This window comes from Acipenser ruthenus, chromosome 1 (assembly GCF_902713425.1).
Source record: "Acipenser ruthenus chromosome 1, fAciRut3.2 maternal haplotype, whole genome shotgun sequence".
Taxonomy (NCBI): Eukaryota; Metazoa; Chordata; class Actinopteri; order Acipenseriformes; family Acipenseridae; genus Acipenser; species Acipenser ruthenus.
In genome coordinates this window covers 7,278,106-7,299,765 of record NC_081189.1, presented here as the reverse complement: position 1 = coordinate 7,299,765, position 21,660 = coordinate 7,278,106, and the positions used below count along the sequence as shown (strand labels likewise).

General features: G+C 42.0%; 1 protein-coding gene across 5 annotated transcripts in view; it reads right to left on the bottom strand.

Annotated features, from left to right (window-relative positions):
* LOC117404024 (calpastatin-like) overlaps positions 1-21,660 on the bottom strand; it is a 68,156-nt gene that overhangs the window by 30,505 nt on the left and 15,991 nt on the right. For all 5 annotated transcript variants that reach the window (XM_058989401.1, XM_058989238.1, XM_058989354.1 and 2 more), the window contains exon 3: positions 12,444-12,482. In XM_058989401.1, the coding sequence (XP_058845384.1) occupies positions 12,444-12,482 (39 nt within the window). The remainder of the gene's footprint in view (positions 1-12,443; positions 12,483-21,660) is intronic.

Genomic DNA, 21,660 nt, shown 5'->3' with positions numbered 1-21,660 from the left:
TTCTCAGCTGTTAAATCCCAGGTTCCCAATCTAGCTGTGCGCAAGTGGGTGTTTTTCCTTTGCCCGAGGCATGGGCGGGACTCTTTTCACTCATAAATATACAGTACAGTGTAACACAGGGACATACGCTGTCTATACCTTGCCCAATTGCAAAACCACAGCAGAACAGAGGCAAACGTCATTCGGAACCTCTCCCAAACTGCACCAGGTGGCATCTCTTATACAGGAGAGAGCTTTAAAACTACAAATATGTGTATTTTTGTAAAACATAACTTCTATACTCCCTTCCCCCGCTCGTGAAATCAAACCAGAATCAACTGCCACAGTCCCCCGAATAATGCGTGTAGGCCTACAGGTGTGGTGTGGTGGGCGAGAATATATTAAAAACAAAAGTGCTTTTTTATTTGCAATTTCTCATTTGTTTGAGAAAATGTAAATAAGATGTAAATCACACTACTGTATAAGACAATGTGAAAATTGAAAAATGTACAAAAGTAAAATATTAAAAAGACAATAAATACTAAATCAAGTCAATTTTAAACAGGAAACATCCACTTGCATACAAGGTTTAAATGCTTAATTTACTAAACACATACTCAATAGAAGTTTGCAGTTTTTGTGTTTCTATGCTTCTGTTAACACAGCTGGCAATGCAAGCATTGACACTATACTGTATATCTCGATAGAACTGTAGCAGCCATGCACAGAAATGTTTTATACACCCAACGGTATAGAGAAATCAATGTCTTCAGAAGACCATAAAGCCTTAGGAAAACAAAGGATAAACAGAAACTTAAACAGGCTACCTTCTGAAATACAGGGTGTTAATAATGCTGTATTTGCAAAGCTGAAAAACAAATCTGAAATGATTTGAATGATGCCCTTTTCAAAAAGTGTTCTACGTCTCTGTGGAATTGCTGATTGAGAAGTTAAGCTAGCCTCACAATGGAACCTGTCTCAGATAAATGGTGCTCATAATAAGCAATGAAAACGTGAATGCATTAACCCTTCCTTTACTCTATGACCCATGGTGATGGTCCTATTACGTTTTCCTCAGCAGCAGTGCCTAGTTTGTAGGGCACAGCCAGAACACGAAACCCACTGGTTCTTTGATGTCTCATCCTGAGCCTCACAAGGGAACACAGGGCTGGTGACATTGTAACACCTTTAGAGAAACCTTGCTTGACCTGTTACAGAACATCATGTGCATCAGCACTAGCATAGCAGAACAGAACAGACAGGAATCACCATGAGACAGGCACTTTATTCACATGAATATTAGTCTTACTATTATATTATATATTATATTCATGGAAGACTTGCGGCCAAAAAGCCATACCTCCAACGTGGAAACAAGGCCAAGCGACTCAACTATGCACGAAAACACAGGAACTGGGGTGCAGAAAAATGCCAGCAGGTGCTCTGGACTGATGAGTCAAAATTTGAAATATTTGGCTGTAGCAGAGGGCAGTTTGTTCGTCGAAGGGCTGGAGAGCGGTACACGAATGAGTGTCTGCAGGCAACAGTGAAGCATGGTGGAGGTTCCTTGCACGTTTGGGGCTGCATTTCTGCAAATGGAGTTGGGGATTTGGTCAGAATTAATGGTCTCCTCAATGCTGAGAAGTACAGGCAGATACTTATCCATCATGCAATACCATCAGGGAGGCATCTGATTGGCCCCAAATTTATTCTGCAGCATGACAACGACCCCAAACATACAGCCAAAGTCATTAAGAACTATCTTCAGCGTAAAGAAGAACAAGGAGTCCTGGAAGTGATGGTATGGCCCCCACAAAGCCCTGATCTCAACATCATCGAGTCTGTCTAGGATTACATGATGAGAGAGAAGCAACTGAGGCTGCCTAAATCCACAGAAGAACTGTGGTTAGTTCTCCAAGATGTTTGGGCCAACCTACCTGCCGAGTTCCTTCAAAAACTGTGTGCAAGTGTACCTAGAAGAATTGATGCTGTTTTGAAGGCAAAGGGTGGTCACACCAAATATTGATTTGATGTAGATTTTTCTTCTGTTCACTCACTTTGCATTTTGTTAATTGATAAATATAAACTATTAACATTTCTATTTTTGAAAGCATTCTTACTTTACAGCATTTTTTCACACCTGCCTAAAACTTTTGCACAGTACTGTATACACACACACACACACACACATATACACATATACACATACATATATATATATATATATATATATATATATATATATATATATATATATATATATATATATATATATATATATATATATATATATATATATTATATATATATATATACACACACACATATACATACACATATACACACTAGTTATATGTAGTTTATAATATTATTTTTTTGGCCATGTAAACAATACATTCTTGCGTCATCAGTTGAGAGATACTGTGCATTGTGTTGTGTTTAAAACACTACACCCTTTCAGCTCTTTCAAAAATCTATTTGTAGTTCGTATGGAAAAAAAAAAAAATCCCCAACAACATGTTTCTGTGTGATAGGTGGAACAAACAGTAGCATGTCAAACACAATAATAAAATGGTGCCTAGCAATTGGCACAGTACCGCAGCAAGCTGAATCATGAGTCAGAAAAAAAACAAAAAGAACTTGGAGTGGCTACCCCCCCAGACACACCCTGCTATTACTGGGGGGTTGGCAAGAGCTCTGGAATTTTTGGTATATAACTGTGAAAATCAGCTGTTGAGAAACTTATTTGTATTTCACACAATTATTTAAAAACTGAACATGATTTATACCATACAAACCAACTGCACACAGAAGTAACAGCTTTTTAAAAAAGAATGCCAGTCTGTGTGGTAGTGTCCCATGAAAGCGAGCAGGCTACACTTACTGACTGACAGTGGATTCAGGCATTTTGCTAAAACCACAAGCTTGCTCACAGCAGAGGACGTCTTGCATTGCTGTGCTCCGAAGGCGGAGTTGAAGGCTGTCTGTGCAGGACTGATCCAGTTTTGAATCAGAGGGAGTCTGCATTAAGAAGCAATGCCACCTAGAGTACAAGACTACTGGTACAACTCATACAAGCACTCTCAACTGTATTGAGAGTTTGCAATGATCTTCATATGGCTACAGACTGGAATGCTGTCAGTTCTTGTTTTGTTAGATCTCTCTGCAGCATTTGATACCATTGATCGTCACCAATTTATCTCACTTGGCAACTGTACCTCTGAAATAGGTACTGTACAGTTTGGCGTTCCTCAGGGTTCTGTTTTGGGCCCTTTGTTGCTCAGTGTATTCATGTTCATTGTCATTTCCTACGCAGGCAGATATGGCAATAAATACTCTTACAAAGTGTTTAACTGAGATCCTATCATGAATGGCCACAAACTGGTTGAAAATAAACCCAGATAAAACTGAGGTTTTGTTAATTGGCTCTAAAATGGGTTTAGCGAAATGTAATCCACTCAATATTTTTTACGGCAATTCCATTTTACCTTTTACTAGAGCAAAGAACCTGGCGGTCATCCTGGACCCCCAGCTTTCTTTTGATTGCCATGTTAATTCTGTTATCAGAATAGCTTTTTATCATTCAAAAAACGTTGGCAAATAAAAATCTGTATTGGATGTGAGGGATTCAGAGATGTTGATACATGCATTTATAACTTCTCGTCTTGACTATTGCAATTCTTTGTTTCTTGGAATATGATGGCTGCGAAAAGTTAAGGACTAATATCTCAGTCTCTGTGGATAGTCTTGTTCCTGCATCCAAAGGGTGGTTTGTTTATTTTGACGTGTCAATGCTTATAGTGAAGAGAGCGAACACAGACGTCCGGTATTAGAGCCATCGATTTTCTTAATGCTTACTGTAAGCACACCAGCATCATAGTTATTCATGTTAGATATCATACACAAGAGTGAACCTCCATGTGTTTAATAATAATAACAGCACCACAGTATGTGGGGTGGAACTGAGGACTACATTACTATAGACACAGCAACTACATCCCAGGAACCATTAAGCACACCCTTAAACAGGGCCAACATTTTATTTATTTATTTATTTAATAGTGTTTTTATTAATTGATACTGCCTCTTGGCGAGCAGCTGAAACCATTACAGCCGAGCACAGCAGAGTATCTGACAACGCAGCACTTCTTAAATAAAGCTACAGCACTTCCTTATCTTTTACTGGCTGAAGTTCAATGTACTGTCTCTGGTTTGCAGATGCAGGGATCAATGCCTGCTGTTTGTGCAGCCTGAGTGCAGCAGGACTGTGAGCATTCAGAATATTCAACATCCCCGGAGTCAGATCTCACCTCAATGACATCACTAACCTCCTATGCTGGGATAAAGCAACAATAGCACTGTAGCTAGACTGGGCTAATTTAATGAAAGGTCAATCATCTGTCAATGCGGAAGGGAGTGGTATTACTAATATGGATGAAACTTTTGTAACTGTCTCTTTGGGGGAAGGAAGGTGTTCTGCATTTCGGGAGATTGAAACTCACTCCACTGTAACTAAGAGTTTCTGTCCTATTCGGACACTGAAGTTTGTAATTCTGGTTACTGACATGTGGAAGTCCCACAGCACCCTGCAGATTACTCAGAGTCAGGAACACAACCAGTTCAGTAAATATGTACATTGAATAACCAAGGTTTTATAATGAAATTCATTGTCTTAGCTTGAGCAATACCATGGTCCAAAATCTGTTGGTTGTTTGCTTTGATTGTTTATGTGCTAATGTGCTCTAAGCAGATGTAATTAGTTTCAAAAGCCATACTTGTTTAGCCACTGGCTCTCTAGAAGAATTGCAGGATGGGCTCTACAAGGCAAGTGACGTATTCAATAAGAAGTGGGAGGCTAGTATAGCAGAGCTGATACAAAGGAGGTGGTTGCACTGTAGTCAATCCTCTGAACTACTGTATGGCGTAACCCTTAAAAAAACAACCCACAACATGTTTAACAAAGGGATAGCAAATCAAAATGACTGGGAGCAATTTCAGACTCGCCTGGGTCTGTAACCCTAGCCTCCAAACTGACATCATGGTACAATCCTGACCTGCCTGTATACTGCAGCTTCTATCACAAACACAACAGCTGAGTCACAAGGTGGGGTTCGGTACGCCATTGTTTTCTGTGTAATAGAAATGTGGTTGCTGTTTGTTTATTTTTTTTTAAGATGTATGGGGATGAATACAGTACATGTTAACTCCACCAATGTCCCCCAGCCTTACCCTGAAACAGCCTTTAAAGAAGGTGGAGGAATGAGGTAATACAGCAGCTGTGTTCTGCGTACTGTAGCCCTCAGTCTGACGAAAGCTAGATGTAAAACAACTCCTTTCTGTGGAATGTGTTTCTTCTGCTATTCCACTGTGACAATTATCAAAACAGATGCCTGAGCTTGTCTGGTGTAAGCGAGTGAAGTTTAGTATACTTCTACTGTAGTAATGCTTCTGCTTCTACTGTAGTAATGCTTATAGTACACGCCAGTAAACTAGTGTGTTGGCCACTACTATGGTACGTGGGGTGCCACTGAGGGTGTCACATTTGTCTTAACATTCGTAATAAATTAAAGATTTGTGGAACAAAGTGCAAAACCTAAAAATGAATTACACCCCATTTGGCTACTGTCCATTCTGGATTCGCACAGATTTAGCATCATGGGGTGCACAGAAGGACACGGTCTAGCATAGCATAGACTCTCCGTAAGCTCCTAGCAGCCCAACCTCAATTTGGAGAAATATCCCAAAATCACAAGATAAGGGTTAGCTCTTTGTTCTGTCCACCAGCCCCATTCACTTCTGAAGATTATTAAAATATATTTTGTCATGTGTTACCCCATGCCGTCTTGTGTAATTACTATCAAAATGACAAAAATGTGTTCAAATAAAATATTCAACATCTAAATCTATTGACAATACTGATATAGATACCCCTTTTAAATGTGTGTAATCGTGTTTCCCAATGTGTAATCGACTTAAAACAAACTCCAGGTGCTATGTGTGTCAAGTAGACAAACCTTTAGGCTCGTACCTTCAGCAGTGAATAGGGTTCAACACTCCTATACCTTAGTGACTGTCATCAGGAATAATCTGTTGCACACTATCAAATATTAAACCACTGTAACTGCCAGCAATGCAAACTCAGAACATTGCTGCCATCGCTGTCTCTGTTCCTATACTTTTGTTCCTATAAAATTCCCAGTAAAACTGCAGACAACCATAAACTAATAGACTGTTCAGCATTTAGGCACTGTATAATACAATGGCAATCCAAAATTGAGGTAGTTGCAAATCAATCTGCAAACAGGCACATGCACATTGACACAGACTGCCCTGTCCTAATGAATGAATTAGACCTGCTTTATAGCTTCAGACAACCCCCACCACTGTGTTTCTGTCAGGAATCTTCACGCCCTCATCATACTTCACAGCAGGGTGGGCTGCTAAGTCCATAGTTCTTTAACCTGCTTTCCTAAATTACTGCTGGCCACATCCGCAGTTGTGCTGCTGATTTGGTTGACAGAACTATGAATATCATTATAAAACAAAAGTACTCCACCCAATCTCTTTTACATCACAACAATAAAGTGCAATCCCCACCCACAAAGTGTTACAAAATACGACTGACACAACAATGGTCTCTCAAATTAGGCAAGTCACAAGGCACCAAGATACTTAAAACAATGTTAGGTGGTTTAAAATGAATATGACCTGAAGGGTAAATCAAGGCACAATACATGAACCCTCTCAACATTACACAACAGCAGTCCAGGACTGGAGACCACTCTCTTATGTGAATGGTCCCAGGGCACGTCTGAGATTGGTAGTGAGACCAGACTCAGGTATGTCCATCACATGTTCATTTCTGGATAGTTAGTAACTAAATGCACATTGGATAAAGTTGTATCTGACTTTACATTTTTACAAAGCAGGTTGGGCATTTAATTTAGGTAGGCCTACTTCTCTTTCAAAAGCAGGCATGTACTGTACTACCTCCTATTTAAATATTGATACTTTACGCCCGGGTTGGAGGATTATGATGTTTCTGAACAACAACAAGTGCAAACATCGCATCAATTCTACACTGTTGTAAAGAATACAGTGATTACACACTCTACTTCCAAAATGTCTGATTTTGTATTTTAAATCCCATTTTAAGAGCATACAGTATAAGAGTGTGCACTCACTGTACGGCCGCATGCACACAACGCACAAATTCAACTTGAAATGTGTTGCTGTGCGTTTCATTCTGATTGCATAGCGCCGGCCCACGCTTTCATGACCTCACAGTGGACTGCATTATTTGCTGATCCCAATTCTAGCCACAGCTACATGTACAGTTCTATTATTTGGACAATAAATAACATATACAATAGACATCTCAATTACAATGCCATTCCAGCAAATGTCACCTGTCTGTACTGTGGACCACACCTATCCATCTTCCAATACAGCAACACAGTAATACACAACAAGCCTGAATTGTATACATCCTGTGCTGATTTTACTTTTTTTTGTCCCAACCCTGACTTCCACATTGAAATAAATCCGTTTTGGTTGAGACTATGATCTAAAAGGGACACATACCTGCCAACTTACTAAACTAGAGAACACGGGGTCATTATCCTCTCAGCAAAACTATTTTTAAAAGATCACTTTTTTTGTTTTAAATACTTCACATGCCATCACAATGCATTATCTCTCGCCAATACCTTTTGGATTACGATTTATTACAAATCCACTCTATACATTTACAGCAATCAAAGTGTCACTTTGCACAGCACTTGTGTCATGTATACCTTCCCTTTCAATGTCATAACAATCCCACAGGCTCTTATTCAGCAAAGTGCACAGAATGTCACCAGTCCAAACCCTGCAGTCTGCTCTTAATAGTAGAGGAGGGTGGATTTCAGTACTCAGGCACACTGCCTCAGTCATAAGGGGCCATACCATATGACTGGAATGATATCTCCAGTACTCTACGTCTCTAACTAAGTGCCCTGGTCACCTCAAGGAATCCCTGTTTATACCCTCTAGGGAGATACAGTACCTGGAAGGGTGATGCTGAGTAGATGGAGGAATGTTTTCAGTAGTCATGCATAGTAAAATAAAACATGGCCAAAAAAATAAATAAAAATGTGTGTGTGCATATTATATATATATATATCATTGAACACGGTATGCAGTGTTATAACTTTAAAAAGGCTTGTCAAAGACTAGTCATTTTATACTTCATGTTTTAGCAGCTTCCAGTAGAACAGTCACAGACACACACATATAAATGTAATAAACATGCAAATTGGAAACACTGGTAACATGCAACATTACAATGCAAATTCATAAAGTTAAACCTATAAGGGAATACTATTTTTCTGTTTAAAAATAAAAACACTCCCTGCTCATGCGTGGCAGTTTAACCCAGATCTCTCACTGTTTTAGCACGAGCAACACAGAAGCATTAGTGAACAAGTCCAGCTTGGCTGGGTAAGAGAAGTTTCCTTTAAAAGCAGTGAGTAAGTGTGGAAACAGTGTTCTCCCCTGACCACACCCTTCCACACAGCAGTGCATGTGTGCAGAACAGGATGAGGAAACTCTTACCAACACATGCAGAAGAAGAGCACAGCACCGACACAGGCACAACACAACACGTCACACTGACAATACGAGGACTGAACAGGACCAACTGCCGTCTCACTACTAGAAAAGTGCTTTACAACTTAAAGGGTCTGCCTTTACAATCTTCTGAACTGACAAAACTCTGTTACAAGTTCTCCAATAACCCCTGGTGACATGTATGGTTCTCCAGTTACACGGATATATGCAGAGGAGTTTTAATGAAATGGGAAATAAAAATGACTGATAGTTACAGAGTGAGGTCAATGAACAGACCGCTTTTCAAAGCTTTCTGAACTGTGACTGTTCTACTGGAAGCTGCTAAAACATGAAGTATAGAATGACTAGTCTTTGACAAGCCTTTTTAAAGTTATAACACTGCATACCGTGTTCAATGATATTATCAAAATACTTTTCATGTGCAAGGCAGGAAAATACCTTTTTTCATGCTATTAACCCAGCTGCCTGTACGGACTTGCCATTAAAGAATAGGCAGAAAGCTAATGAAAACCCACATACCATTAATGCGTGGCTCCTTTCAGTTCCCAGTTCAATTCCACAATACTCCAGAAAGGTGCCTTGATTTCCCAGGACGTTTAAATGTTTTCTCTCACACTCCACAGAGCAAATACTTTCTGACCAAAAAAACAGCAGCTTCAGCAGGAACCACTCCCTGCATCCCAGAAGTCATTTCAACAGCCAATCCCAGGCATTACCACTGACCATCTCCCCTCCCCTCACTGCAGTAACCCCGCCCATTAAGGAAAGAAGCACATAGCACATAGATTTAGTGGCTTGCACCAGCTAAATATAACTAGTGTGAGGGCAAACCAGAGCAGTGTATGAAGCAAGAGGGGCACCTGATGAAAAACTTGACACTGCAGTCTGCCAAAGGTAATTATCAAAGTGGCACAGCAGACCTGCTCTCAGTGTGCAGTGCACATCACAGTACGGTGTGCCCCCATTCCCCACCCTTCCCAAGATGTCTTGTGCATCAGTGCAAGTAGAGACCTGCATTTTAAATACAGCACATTACACAAAACCTCCACATCCCCACCTGGAACAAGAGGCAACAGGACAACTTTAAGAAGTGTGGTTTACCATGCTTTTCACATGATTATAACAGAGCTTTTCTTTACCAAGGTTTTACTTCTAACCATTACCACTCTTCCAGGTGCACTACAATGACTGTCTAATCTACCCTGCTTACACTAACCTCAGTCCAGCAGTGGGGCATGTGAAGAAATGCAATACAGTCTGGCCGTGGGGTATGTGCCCGATTCACTCCACTCAGATCTCGGTATGCCTTACAGATCATTTTCTCATATTCATTGTAGTCATTTATATTCACAGAAGTGCAAATGATTTTAATGAGCAGTCTGTCTCACAGACGCAGCACTAGTGTGAATATCTTTCTTGCCAGTGCGGAAGGACTGGCTGGGGCACACTGTATGTTATTCATTGTAAAGAGCACCTCCACAATGCGATGGCTTTGTTTTTCCCCCATTTCCAGCACTATGTGATAGTGTTCACAATCATTCCCAGGGCTTCTGGGGTCTGTTGCTCTCATGTTGAGCTCTTATCATTGTTCAATAAATCTGCCTTTACCTGGTTTTGAGCTGCATTGAGCTTGTCTAGAGAATTTAAAACACTGAGAATCTTTGCAGATACTGTGAAATAGCAGAGCACCATTTCAATGGCACCTGAAGAACCTTCCTCATATTAATAAATCTGTACTGCAGGGAGTGCTGGACAAGGTGTGGTTGGTAACCCAGGAAATTGCCAATAGAAGAACACTTTATTAAAAAAACAAAAAAGCAGGTTTCTCTGTACAGGTGAGAGAAGGGCGGGGTTCCAAACAGGAGTGCTCAAATAGGAGTGGCAAAAATGTGCACGGGTAAGTCTCAGTGTCATTGCCAGTATTCTTGAAAACAGCTTCCAGAGCCAAACCAGTACCTCCTTTAATGTTTGTCTGCAGCAACAAACATGTATCCATGGAAACCCATTTCACTCTGTTGTCTCGTGGCTCATTCACCAATAACAATAATGCATTACTGGTTCACTCTAACCTGGTCTTCTCATGTGTTTGGGCACAACGAGAGGGTTACTGTACAGAGTGTGGACATGTACATGCCACTTCCATTGTTTCCAACGTATGCTGCTGTTCTCTGTATTCACTGCAGTAAAAAAAAAACAACTGGGCTTTTTTCAATTTCCTTTGCCAGCTCCATATGGGGATCACATTTCAGTGCATTTGTTTACAGAGGAGTCTGTTTATCAATACAAATGCCAGGAGACGGGCCTTTCGAGGTATTCCTGCCACACCTGTCCTTTACCACACTAAGAGCCGTGCTCATAAATGGGATTTAGAACCTCACAACACTACGGCACAAAATTCAGGAACCTTAAGACAGTGCCAAAAAGAATCAGAGACGAATGAAAGAATGAACTTCTCAGGGAAGCTGAATGAACATTTTCAAAACGCTAATGTGCACTAAATAAATATAGAAACATCCCTGCATCTCTGTCTGAAGGTGAATTTAAGCACACTGTTTGATGGATTGTGCAAATTCATATGTGATTCCTGTTTAACTCTTTAACTCTGGATGAAAGTTTATAGGTAGGGCTGTACTTCACGATTAAACATAATATTTATTAAAGCAGGGAAAAAAAGTGTTGCCCCATTCAAAATGGATCATTTTTCTCTACAGTTATTATACTACAAACTTCACAGAAATCATGAAAAAAGAGCCTTATTTATAGGTGCTTCATAATTTTGGAATGAATCCACAGTATGCAGTGTGGAGTAGTGGTTAAGGCTCTGGACTCTTGACCGGAGGGTTGTGGGTTCAATCCCCAGTGGGGGACACTGCTGCTGTACCCTTGAGCAAGGTACTTTATCTAGATTGCTCCAGTAAAAACCCAACTGTATAAATGGGTCATTGTATGTAAAAAAAAAAATAATAATAATGTAATTGTATGTAAAAATAATGTGGTATATTGTAAGTCGCCCTGGATAAGGGCGTCTGCTAAGAAATAAATAATAATAATAATAATAATAATAAAATGATAGACCAGGGAAGTAACAATTATGCTTTACTCCTTGCCAGGAAGTGTGTATGTAATGATAGGGGTTGATTCTGGGGCATGATCAGAAAGAGCTGACCGGAAATATTCCTTAAGAACAAGGCACACAAGCCTCAGTGCTTCTCCCAGATATTTCAACTGTGCTCTCTATTTGAAGTACTGATCGCATTACCCTCAGGATCACACTTACTCAGAACGATCACACAGTAAACACATTGCTGCTGCAACCTGTCAATTTACACTGGGACCATGACACACAGGGAACACTTCCTACCTAGAATGTGTCAGTACACAGCATTCCACAAACCAGACTGGCATTATACTGGAACATCCAGAGCATATACTGGAAGAGTTTGTAAGTCACCACTGTGGATTTCTCATTGTATAGGTTAAACTTGCACTCAGTGGTTGTGTACTGTCTGGTATCTGCAATGCACTTTCCTGACCATCCTGTACATTGTGAGGGCTTCAGCAAGCCCAGGGAGGAGCAGTTCCACACTTTGTATGCATAGGGAGTCGAGCTGGAATGAAGACACAGCTCTGCTAATTATCTTTGTGTGTGTCAGACATCTTTTCATTTGATTTTAGACCTTGGATAAGCATCTTTTTTTTTATTAGCTACAACCAATTTTTTATTCCTCAAACAGCACTTAACAGGAGGCTGCATGCCACACAGGACTTGGCAGCCAGTGTATAGTATCTAGGAGCAGTCTCATTGACGCATGTTCAACGCAGCCCAACATTTTAATAATCAAACCACACGTTACCTGGCTTGTAGAACCTGCTGCTGCACCCGGTGCTTTTTGCTGAAAAAAACAAACAAAAACAAACCTTTGTTATTATTATTATTATTATTATTATTATTATTATTATTATTATTATTATTATTATTAATTTCTTAGCAGACGCCCTTATCCAGGGCGTCTTACAGTCAAAAACAAAAAAAACATTTCAAGAATCACAGTACAAGTAATAATACAGTTGAGAGCAAGATAAATACAATGACTGGTTCTATTTAATAACTTTTTTTTTTTTAAACCAGGAAATTGCGAATATGCCGATTTTTCTTCAGTAAAAATAATATATTTTCTATTTTTACAATGCAATTCAATTCACATTTCTATAGTGCCTTTCATCACAAGGACCCCAAACAGGTTCACACACACAAAAAGAACAATTAAACCATTACATTAAAAAAAAAAGTTTAATAGTAAAACTAGAAAAACTAAAATAAAAAGCTAGCAACAATGTAATCAAATTGGAATTAAAGACAATAAATAAATAAATGAAACTAACAATGAAAATAACACAATCAAACGTTAAGCAATATAAATACGCACTTCAGTATCATACCTCACCACTGTTCTAGAAGGCACTGACAGATAGAGTGTGAGGGGGAGGGGCCGTCTTGTGATTCTGTTATCATTCAGAATTCACAACCCTCCCTAAATACAGTATATCCCTGAAAACGCTCCCTCTAGTGGACCAACCTTGTTACAGTTGCTACACCTGCCCTTATTTGAACCACATTATGCACATTGTAGTTAAACACAGGTTAGGTGCTACAAACCTGTTAACATTTTATACATGTAGCAATACATCCAATGCTCCTTTAACCCACTTTGTGACTTCTGTTAAATTTCTATGGCGTTTTTGGGCCACTATAAGTGCTCTTCGACCCCGGTGCTCAGTGAGAGAGTTGCCATACTCCACCTGTATTACACAGACCCTCTTCAGCTTGGATATACTGTCTTACTGTGCGTGCGCAGAGGTAATGCCAAGCCAAATACTGTACCTCAACCGCCACTTTGTGTATTGGCTTTCTATAGTCTGTTCAGCCAACGGTTAGCCACTCCCTAAAGCAACAGCCCACTCAAGCATCTTTGAAAACGCCCTGCCTCTGCCTCAAGCCTGCCTTGGACCTTCCTCCCTGAACTGGAATTCACTTGCAGGTCAGGCGAGCCCCTTCCAACATTCATTCGGCCCGACTTCAGATGCAAGCGGCCCCCGGAATCCTGAGCACACTGCGGTGGGATTCATTGTTGTTACAATAGTGTAAAGTGTGCTCCGAATTAATTCCAACTGCAAGGACAAGTTTTAAAAAGAAACAACTCTGGTACAGGCCGGAGCACCCCACAACATCACCTCAGATACTGTTATTACAATGGCACTGCCATAGTCCTCTCCCCCACAACATCCCCTCAGATACTGTTATTACAATGGCACTGCCATAGCCCTCTCCCCCACAACATCCCCTCAGATACTGTTATTACAATGGCACTGCCATAGCCCTCTCCCTCACAACATCCCCTCAGATACTGTTATTACAATGGCACTGCCATAGCCCTCTCCCCCACAACATCCCCTCAGATACTGTTATTACAATGGCACTGCCATAGCCCTCTCCCTCACAACATCCCCTCAGATACTGTTATTACAATGGCACTGCCATAGCCCTCTCCCCCACAACATCCCCTCAGATACTGTTATTACAATGGCACTGCCATAGCCCTCTCCCCCACAACATCCCCTCAGATAATGTTATTACAATGGCTCTGCCATAGCCCTCTCCCCAATGCTGACCAAACATAGAACTGATGACCCCAGCGAGTAAAACAAAAACACTTGCATTGTTGCAAACAGGACAATGAAACGGTCCTCTGTTTTCTTAGCTTTGCAGAACTGATCCCTCTAGTTGCAATATTTAGCATCACCAGGTACCCGCCTATATTGACTGCTTTTATCAACATATGTAACTAGGTATTGCTGCACACATCCTGTTTCAAATGGTATATACCAAACAGTATGCTCTTACTGTTACATAACCAAGTCGATCATGTTAATAGATAAAACATGTCACAGCCAGCCACTGCTTACATTCTTAACACAGACACAGACATTTTACCAGATGCATGTTCTTAATAAAGAATGCGATGGTAAATCTCTACATGATTTCTGCCCCGATTCTGTGACTTTACTCCAAACAAGAAAACAAGTTGAACAACCAATACTAACCTATTGTACACCGTTCGGAAAACCTTAAACACTTTCTTAGAAAAGACAAAACTGAACAGAAAAAAAGCACATAAGACTCTCAGATTTACAACATGCAATTAAACGTCCCTCAGCTGTAGCTTAGCAAACTCTACTTCAGTAGTAAAAATAGAAGGATTTCAGTGAAACTCAACCTGCTGAATGAAATCATATTCCTTCATGAAACACCGGCAACAGAACATCCCTGCTGAGTCTCAGGGCAGCTCCGCTGTGTGCTCTCTGTCTGCTTCTCTCTGCTGAGTCTCAGGGCAGCTCCACTGTGTGCTCTCCGTCTGCTTCTCTCTGCTGAGTCTCAGGGCAGCTCCGCTGTGTGCGCTGTCTCCAGCTGATTCTCTCTGCTGAGTCTCAGGGCAGCTCCGCTGTGTGCTCTGTCTCCAGCTGATTCTCTCTGCTGAGTCTCAGGGCAGCTCCGCTGTGTGCTCTGTCTCCAGCTGCTTCTCTCTGCTGAGTCTCAGGGCAGCTCCGCTGTGTGCTCTGTCTCCAGCTGCTTGTCTCTGTTGAGTCTCAGGGCAGCTTCGCTGTGTGCTCTCCGGCTGCTTCTCTCTGCTGAGTCTCAGGGCAGCTCCGCTGTGTGCTCTGTCTCCAGCTGCTTGTCTCTGCTGAGTCTCAGGGCAGCTCCGCTGTGTGCTCTGTCTCCAGCTGCTTGTCTCTGCTGAGTCTCAGGGCAGCTCCGCTGTGTGCTCTGTCTCCAGCTGCTTGTCTCTGTTGAGTCTCAGGGCAGCTCCGCTGTGTGCTCTGTCTCCAGCTGCTTGTCTCTGTTGAGTCTCAGGGCAGCTCTGCTGTGTGCTCTCCGGCTGCTTCTCTCTGCTGAGTCTCAGGGCAGCTTCGCTGTGTGCTCTGTCTCCAGCTGCTTCTCTCTGCTGAGTCTCAGGGCAGCTCTGCTGTGTGCTCTGTCTCCAGCTGCTTGTCTCTGCCGAGTCTCAGGGCAGCTTCGCTGTGTGCTCTGTCTCCAGCTGCTTCTCTCTGCTGAGTCTCAGGGCAGCTCCGCTGTGTGCTCTGTCTCCAGCTGCTTGTCTCTGTTGAGTCTCAGGGCAGCTCTGCTGTGTGCTCTCCGGCTGCTTCTCTCTGCTGAGTCTCAGGGCAGCTTCGCTGTGTGCTCTGTCTCCAGCTGCTTCTCTCTGCTGAGTCTCAGGGCAGCTTCGCTGTGTGCTCTGTCTCCAGCTGCTTGTCTCTGTTGAGTCTCAGGGCAGCTCCGCTGTGTGCTCTGTCTCCAGCTGCTTCTCTCTGCTGAGTCTCAGGGCAGCTCCGCTGTGTGCTCTGTCTCCAGCTGCTTCTCTCTGTTGAGTCTCAGGGCAGCTCCGCTGTGTGCTCTGTCTCCAGCTGCTTCTCTCTGCTGAGTCTCAGGGCAGCTTCGCTGTGTGCTCTGTCTCCAGCTGCTTGTCTCTGTTGAGTCTCAGGGCAGCTCCGCTGTGTGCTCTGTCTCCAGCTGCTTCTCTCTGCTGAGTCTCAGGGCAGCTCCGCTGTGTGCTCTGTCTCCAGCTGCTTCTCTCTGTTGAGTCTCAGGGCAGCTCCGCTGTGTGCTCTGTCTCCAGCTGCTTCTCTCTGCTGAGTCTCAGGGCAGCTTCGCTGTGTGCGCTGTCTCCAGCTGCTTCTCTCTGCTGAGTCTCAGGGCAGCTCCGCTGTGTGCTCTCCGGCTGCTTCTCTCTGCTGAGTCTCAGGGCAGCTCCGCTGTGTGCTCTGTCTCCAGCTGCTTGTCTCTGCTGAGTCTCAGGGCAGCTCCGCTGTGTGCTCTGTCTCCAGCTGCTTCTCTCTGCTGAGTCTCAGGGCAGCTCCGCTGTGTGCTCTGTCTCCGGCTGCTTGTCTCTGCTGAGTCTCAGGGCAGCTCCGCTGTGTGCTCTGTCTCCAGCTGCTTGTCTCTGCTGAGTCTCAGGGCAGCTCCGCTGTGTGCTCTGTCTCCAGCTGCTTCTCTCTGCTGAGTCTCAGGGCAGCTCCGCTGTGTGCTCTGTCTCCAGCTGCTTCTCTCTGCTGAGTCTCAGGGCAGCTCCGCTGTGTGCCCTGTCTCCAGCTGCTTGTCTCTGCTGAGTCTCAGGGCAGCTCCGCTGTGTGCCCTGTCTCCAGCTGATTCTCTCTGCTGAGTCTCAGGGCAGCTCCGCTGTGTGCTCTGTCTCCAGCTGCTTCTCTCTGCTGAGTCTCAGGGCGGCTTCGCTGTGTGCTCTCTGGCTGCTTCTCCTCTCAGTCTCTTAAATGGGCTTCTGGCTAATTATATATATATATTTATACTACTCTTGTATATATGTATATATATATATATATATATATATATATATATATATATATATATATATATATATATATATACACACACATGCTTGCATCCACTTATTTTAAGAGTAGTATAAACCAAAAACCACAATCGCTAGCCTGTAATGTAAATTACTAGGCAGTAATACATATGCAGGTTCTCTCTGAGCTTTGATCCAGAGATTGGGTCTTGTGTTATGCTCTGTGGCTGTATATTAAAGGTGGAGTGAATAAATGCTAATTGTATCTTTGCCCTGGTGTCCCCAAGGATGCCTTTGTAAAAAAAAAATAATAATTCTCCCAACCTTAACACATTTTCATGTCTTTCTGTTGTAACTATGAACGAGTCATCCAAGAGGTTCAGTTTTAAAGAAACAGACTTCTTAGTTGCATTCAGGATTTGTGACATTAGAAGGCATATATAATAACTCCTATTTTCTTTTAGAGGTGAAATGCCTGTCAATTTGACAAAACTAGAACCAGACTACTAAGTAATATAACTAGGGCTTCTGTTTTTGGGGTTTTATTAATTGTATTTTTTGGTGCATATTTTTTGCTATTTTCGAGTTTTATGTAAATCTGTTTTTTTTCAGGGCTTTGGTTTTTGATATACGGTATGAAATTAGTTTTTTCAGTTACTTTCTAAAATACTTGCATGTTTTTTTTTCAGTCAAAATATGTATAGTAGTAACTCGACAGTACTTGCACACTTAAGTTATACCTTCTTTCCATTGCTGTCTTTCACAACAAAATCCCGATGGTCACGGGCACATTCTTCTGGGGTTTTTGTGTGTAGGCATTTTTGTACATTTCGCCACAATTCTGTTTTAAATTCTCTGTATCTTAACTGTAATACAGTTTTAAATCCCGCTAACAAGCCTCCATCCTGATTGTAATCTCGTTTCAAATCTCGCAAGCGGAGTCTTAAATAGAAATGTAGAAATGTGCCGTCATTCAGTAGTTGGGGCGGGTTTAAAGTTTTCAGAATAAATCAATGATAGATGCAAGTCAGGAAGGCGGGACATTGCCCAGCAGCACTGGGAAATGTATTTATTATTATTTTTGTAGTAGGTTTTATTTTTTAATGGGAATAGGGTAAAGTCAACGTGAATTGATTAACTATTTCCACAGTTTTTCCGGCGTTTATTGGCTGTCCACCGATTTCATTTTTTTTTGTATCGGGGATCGGGTTTTATCAGTTAAAACCCAAAATCAGAAGCCTTAAATATAACCCAACTTTTCTTACTCATTCTCAAGGTTTTTGTTTAAGATTTTAACATTAAGATTCATTTTTCTCCTTTAAAAAAAACAGGAGTTAGTTAAGGGTTGGAGGCAACGCTTTGAAAATAATGCTCACACCATATATATCGAATGTGAGGTAATCTGCACACATTGCTCTGGCAATACTAAATAAATTAGAGCACTATGGCAGGTGAATCCAAAGAACAGCTATTCACACTATAGTGTATATTCGGTGCCTTTTCTAGAGTAAAAAAAAACAAAAAAAACCACAAACCTACGGGAATACTACCTTTCATACTTCTGCATAATCGCGGCAAAAAAAAGAAAGAAACAGGTTCGATTTTTGGACGAAAAACGCCGCGATCACCGCCCTGTCCTGCTAAATTTGGATATAATATGAAGGCAATATGGATCGGGTGCAAGCTGCCGCAAGGAAAAACCTTTAAAGTCTGAATACAAAAAGTGCTTTAGTGCAATTAGCCCTTTACCAGCAAATCAGCCTTTAAGTTGAATGATGCAAGTTATTTGCAGGGGCTCTAATGCACCGCAACAGCACGAGGATGGAAGCAGACGCCCTTGCACTGCAATTGGATCAATATAATGTTTTACCGTGAACTTCATTAAGATCACCTGAGTTTACGAGGTAAACCTTAGTGAAATCTTAGGTGGGCTTTATTGTCTCTGTAAAGCCTGGACTGGGGCAGCGTTCTCAGTTTTCTAACCATTTGACCTACAACCTCATGCGTGAAGGACATAAATGTTCATTCATTGGTTTCATGATATAGCACATGTAAGCAAGGTGGCTAGTCTAGGCAGAGATAATAAACCCCAGACAAAGCAAGTGGCTGAACTACCTCTCTACTACCACTAGATGCCACCAAAGCTTTGTTTAAAAAAAAACAAACAAAAAAACCACACCTCTCAGCTGCTTGGCTTGTCTCATTACTTTATATAGTTTAGGCGAGTTTCCTGAGTTTAAATGCATGCCTTTGGAAGCCATCAGAACTGTTCAAAGCCAATGATAATTAAACACTTGAGAGTATAAAATGAAGTAGGCAACCATATACAAAATGCATGTGAGTCAGACATTGGTGTCTTACAATTCTGACGGGGGGGGGGGGGTTGGGGGGGCATTTGTCTTGTTTACCATATTCAGACCATATACACCCAAGTAGATAGTTGTCCAGCCTTTAAGGCTACAGTAGAAAGTCATGAAAAGCTTCCAAGAAAGTTACTCTGAAGTAGAGTCATGCTCGCTGTATTGAAGCTTTGCGTCAGAACCTTAACCGATTCGGTTGTGTTTTCATATCGTCACCCTAGCATTGAAACTACAGTCTGCTAATACTTATTAATGCTTGCCTCTGCCACGGATGAACTTCTCTCCTGCAAGCTCATTAAAGTTCATGTGATTGCCGATTTCCTGTTCTAGACCAGAGCTGCCCCTGTGTTTTGCAGGCAAATCTGTGCTGCTGAGAAATCAGACAGGAAGCTGTCTGCCTTTTGTGGCTGTGATAGGAAAGATTAAAAAGACTACAGGGCAGGACTAGTGGGGTATTGTGTACAAAATATCAGATTACATTTAAAAAAAGTTAAACCTGTTGTTGGCGTCTTCCACAGTCTACATGCATTCACAGCTTTAATTAGTCCTTCAAAACATACTTTATATAAGTAATTATTTAAATAATAAGACACGAGTTACAGCTTTCTGAACAGGGTCCCTTTCCTCGCAGTGCACACTCTTCATTACAGCTTTCTGAACAGGGTCCCTTTCCTCGCAGTGCACACTCTTCATTACAGCTTTCTGAACAGGGTCCCTTTCCTCGCAGTGCACACTCTTCATTACAGCTTTCTGAACAGGGTCCCTTTCCTCGCAGTGCACACTCTTCATTACAGCTTTCTGAACAGGGTCCCTTTCCTCGCAGTGCACACTCTTCATTACAGCTTTCTGAACAGGGTCCCTTTCCTCGCAGTGCACACTCTTCATTACAGCTTTCTGAACAGGGTCCTTTTCCTCGCAGTGCACACTCTTCATTACAGCTTTCTGAACAGGGTCCTTTTCCTCGCAGTGCACACTCTTCATTACAGCTTTCTGAACAGGGTCCTTTTCCTCGCAGTGCACACTCTTCATTACAGCTTTCTGAACAGGGTCCTTTTCCTCGCAGTGCACACTCTTCATTACAGCTTTCTGAACAGGGTCCCTTTCCTCGCAGTGCACACTCTTCATTTCCTAATAGTTCCCTGTTGCCATACCCTGCATGTTTTATTATTTTAAATGTGCTGAAGTTTCAGATCAAAAGACGACAAACGAGGAAACTCACATCAGGAAAGCAAAGTGCAACTGCAGGGCACGACTTCAATGCAAATACACATCGACCTTCAAACTGCAATGTCAGTTAAGGTTTAAATGCTGCTCTGCAGAGCGCAGCTAGACTGCATCATTACAGTACTGAGCAGGTCTCTTCTACTGTTTTACAGCTGTGTGAGAGATTGCACAGTGAATAATTAGAGCTGGGATTCACGCACAAAGATATCCTGGATGTCAATCCTAAGCTCCAATTATCTGATCCTCTGTGCATATGGGTAGGATTTATGAAGTCACCCATGCTACCATAAAGGATGCAGAGCTGGGTGTGAACAGTCGAGATCATATCTGCAATTACCTCAGCTCGGAGTGCCCGTGATCAGTTTCAACACATTATTTTATACGGTCTCCTGGTTGAATGCTGTGCCCTAAGGATTATCAAAACCTCCTTGGCTCTAGATACACTGAGTGTAGCACGGCAGGTGTGTTGAAAGGAAGCATGCCTTGGTCTTCAGCCCAAACCTTCCTGATTTTATAGGTAAAACCAACAAGAAACATGGGGACTAGTCACAAAGCTTGAACTCAGTTATTTAAGGAAAGTTTATAAAACAAGGTTTGTGATTCAAAAGCTGTTTGAGAGTGCTGTTGAAGCAGACAGCTGTCAAGATCAGCTTCATGAAAACAAAACTGCTAAAGGCTTGTGAATAGGGCCACTGCATTAATCACTGTGAAGGAATATTTCGGTATCAGTACAGCCCTGTCACAATGCACCCCACTCTATCCTTTTAAAACATTAGTTCAGTACAGCCCTGTCGCAATGCACCCCACTCTATCCTTTTAAAACATTAATTCAGTACAGCATTGTCGCAATGCACCCCACTCTATCCTTTAAAAATATTAATGGTAAAGTAACGGCTCAGTAACTCATCTACTTGGATGGACCCAGTCATGGCGCCAGAATAGTATGCTTAATAACACTGCTAACGGGAAGTCAAAGCTGAAACCTTCTTCTGAAGAGAATACTATAGGCTGACTGCCTTGGTGTTCAGATACATGAATCAATCCCCGGATGCTGTCAGTACTGAAGTATATTACAGCAGTCACAGCACCCCACCTCCACTACTCACAACTGCACTCAATCTGCA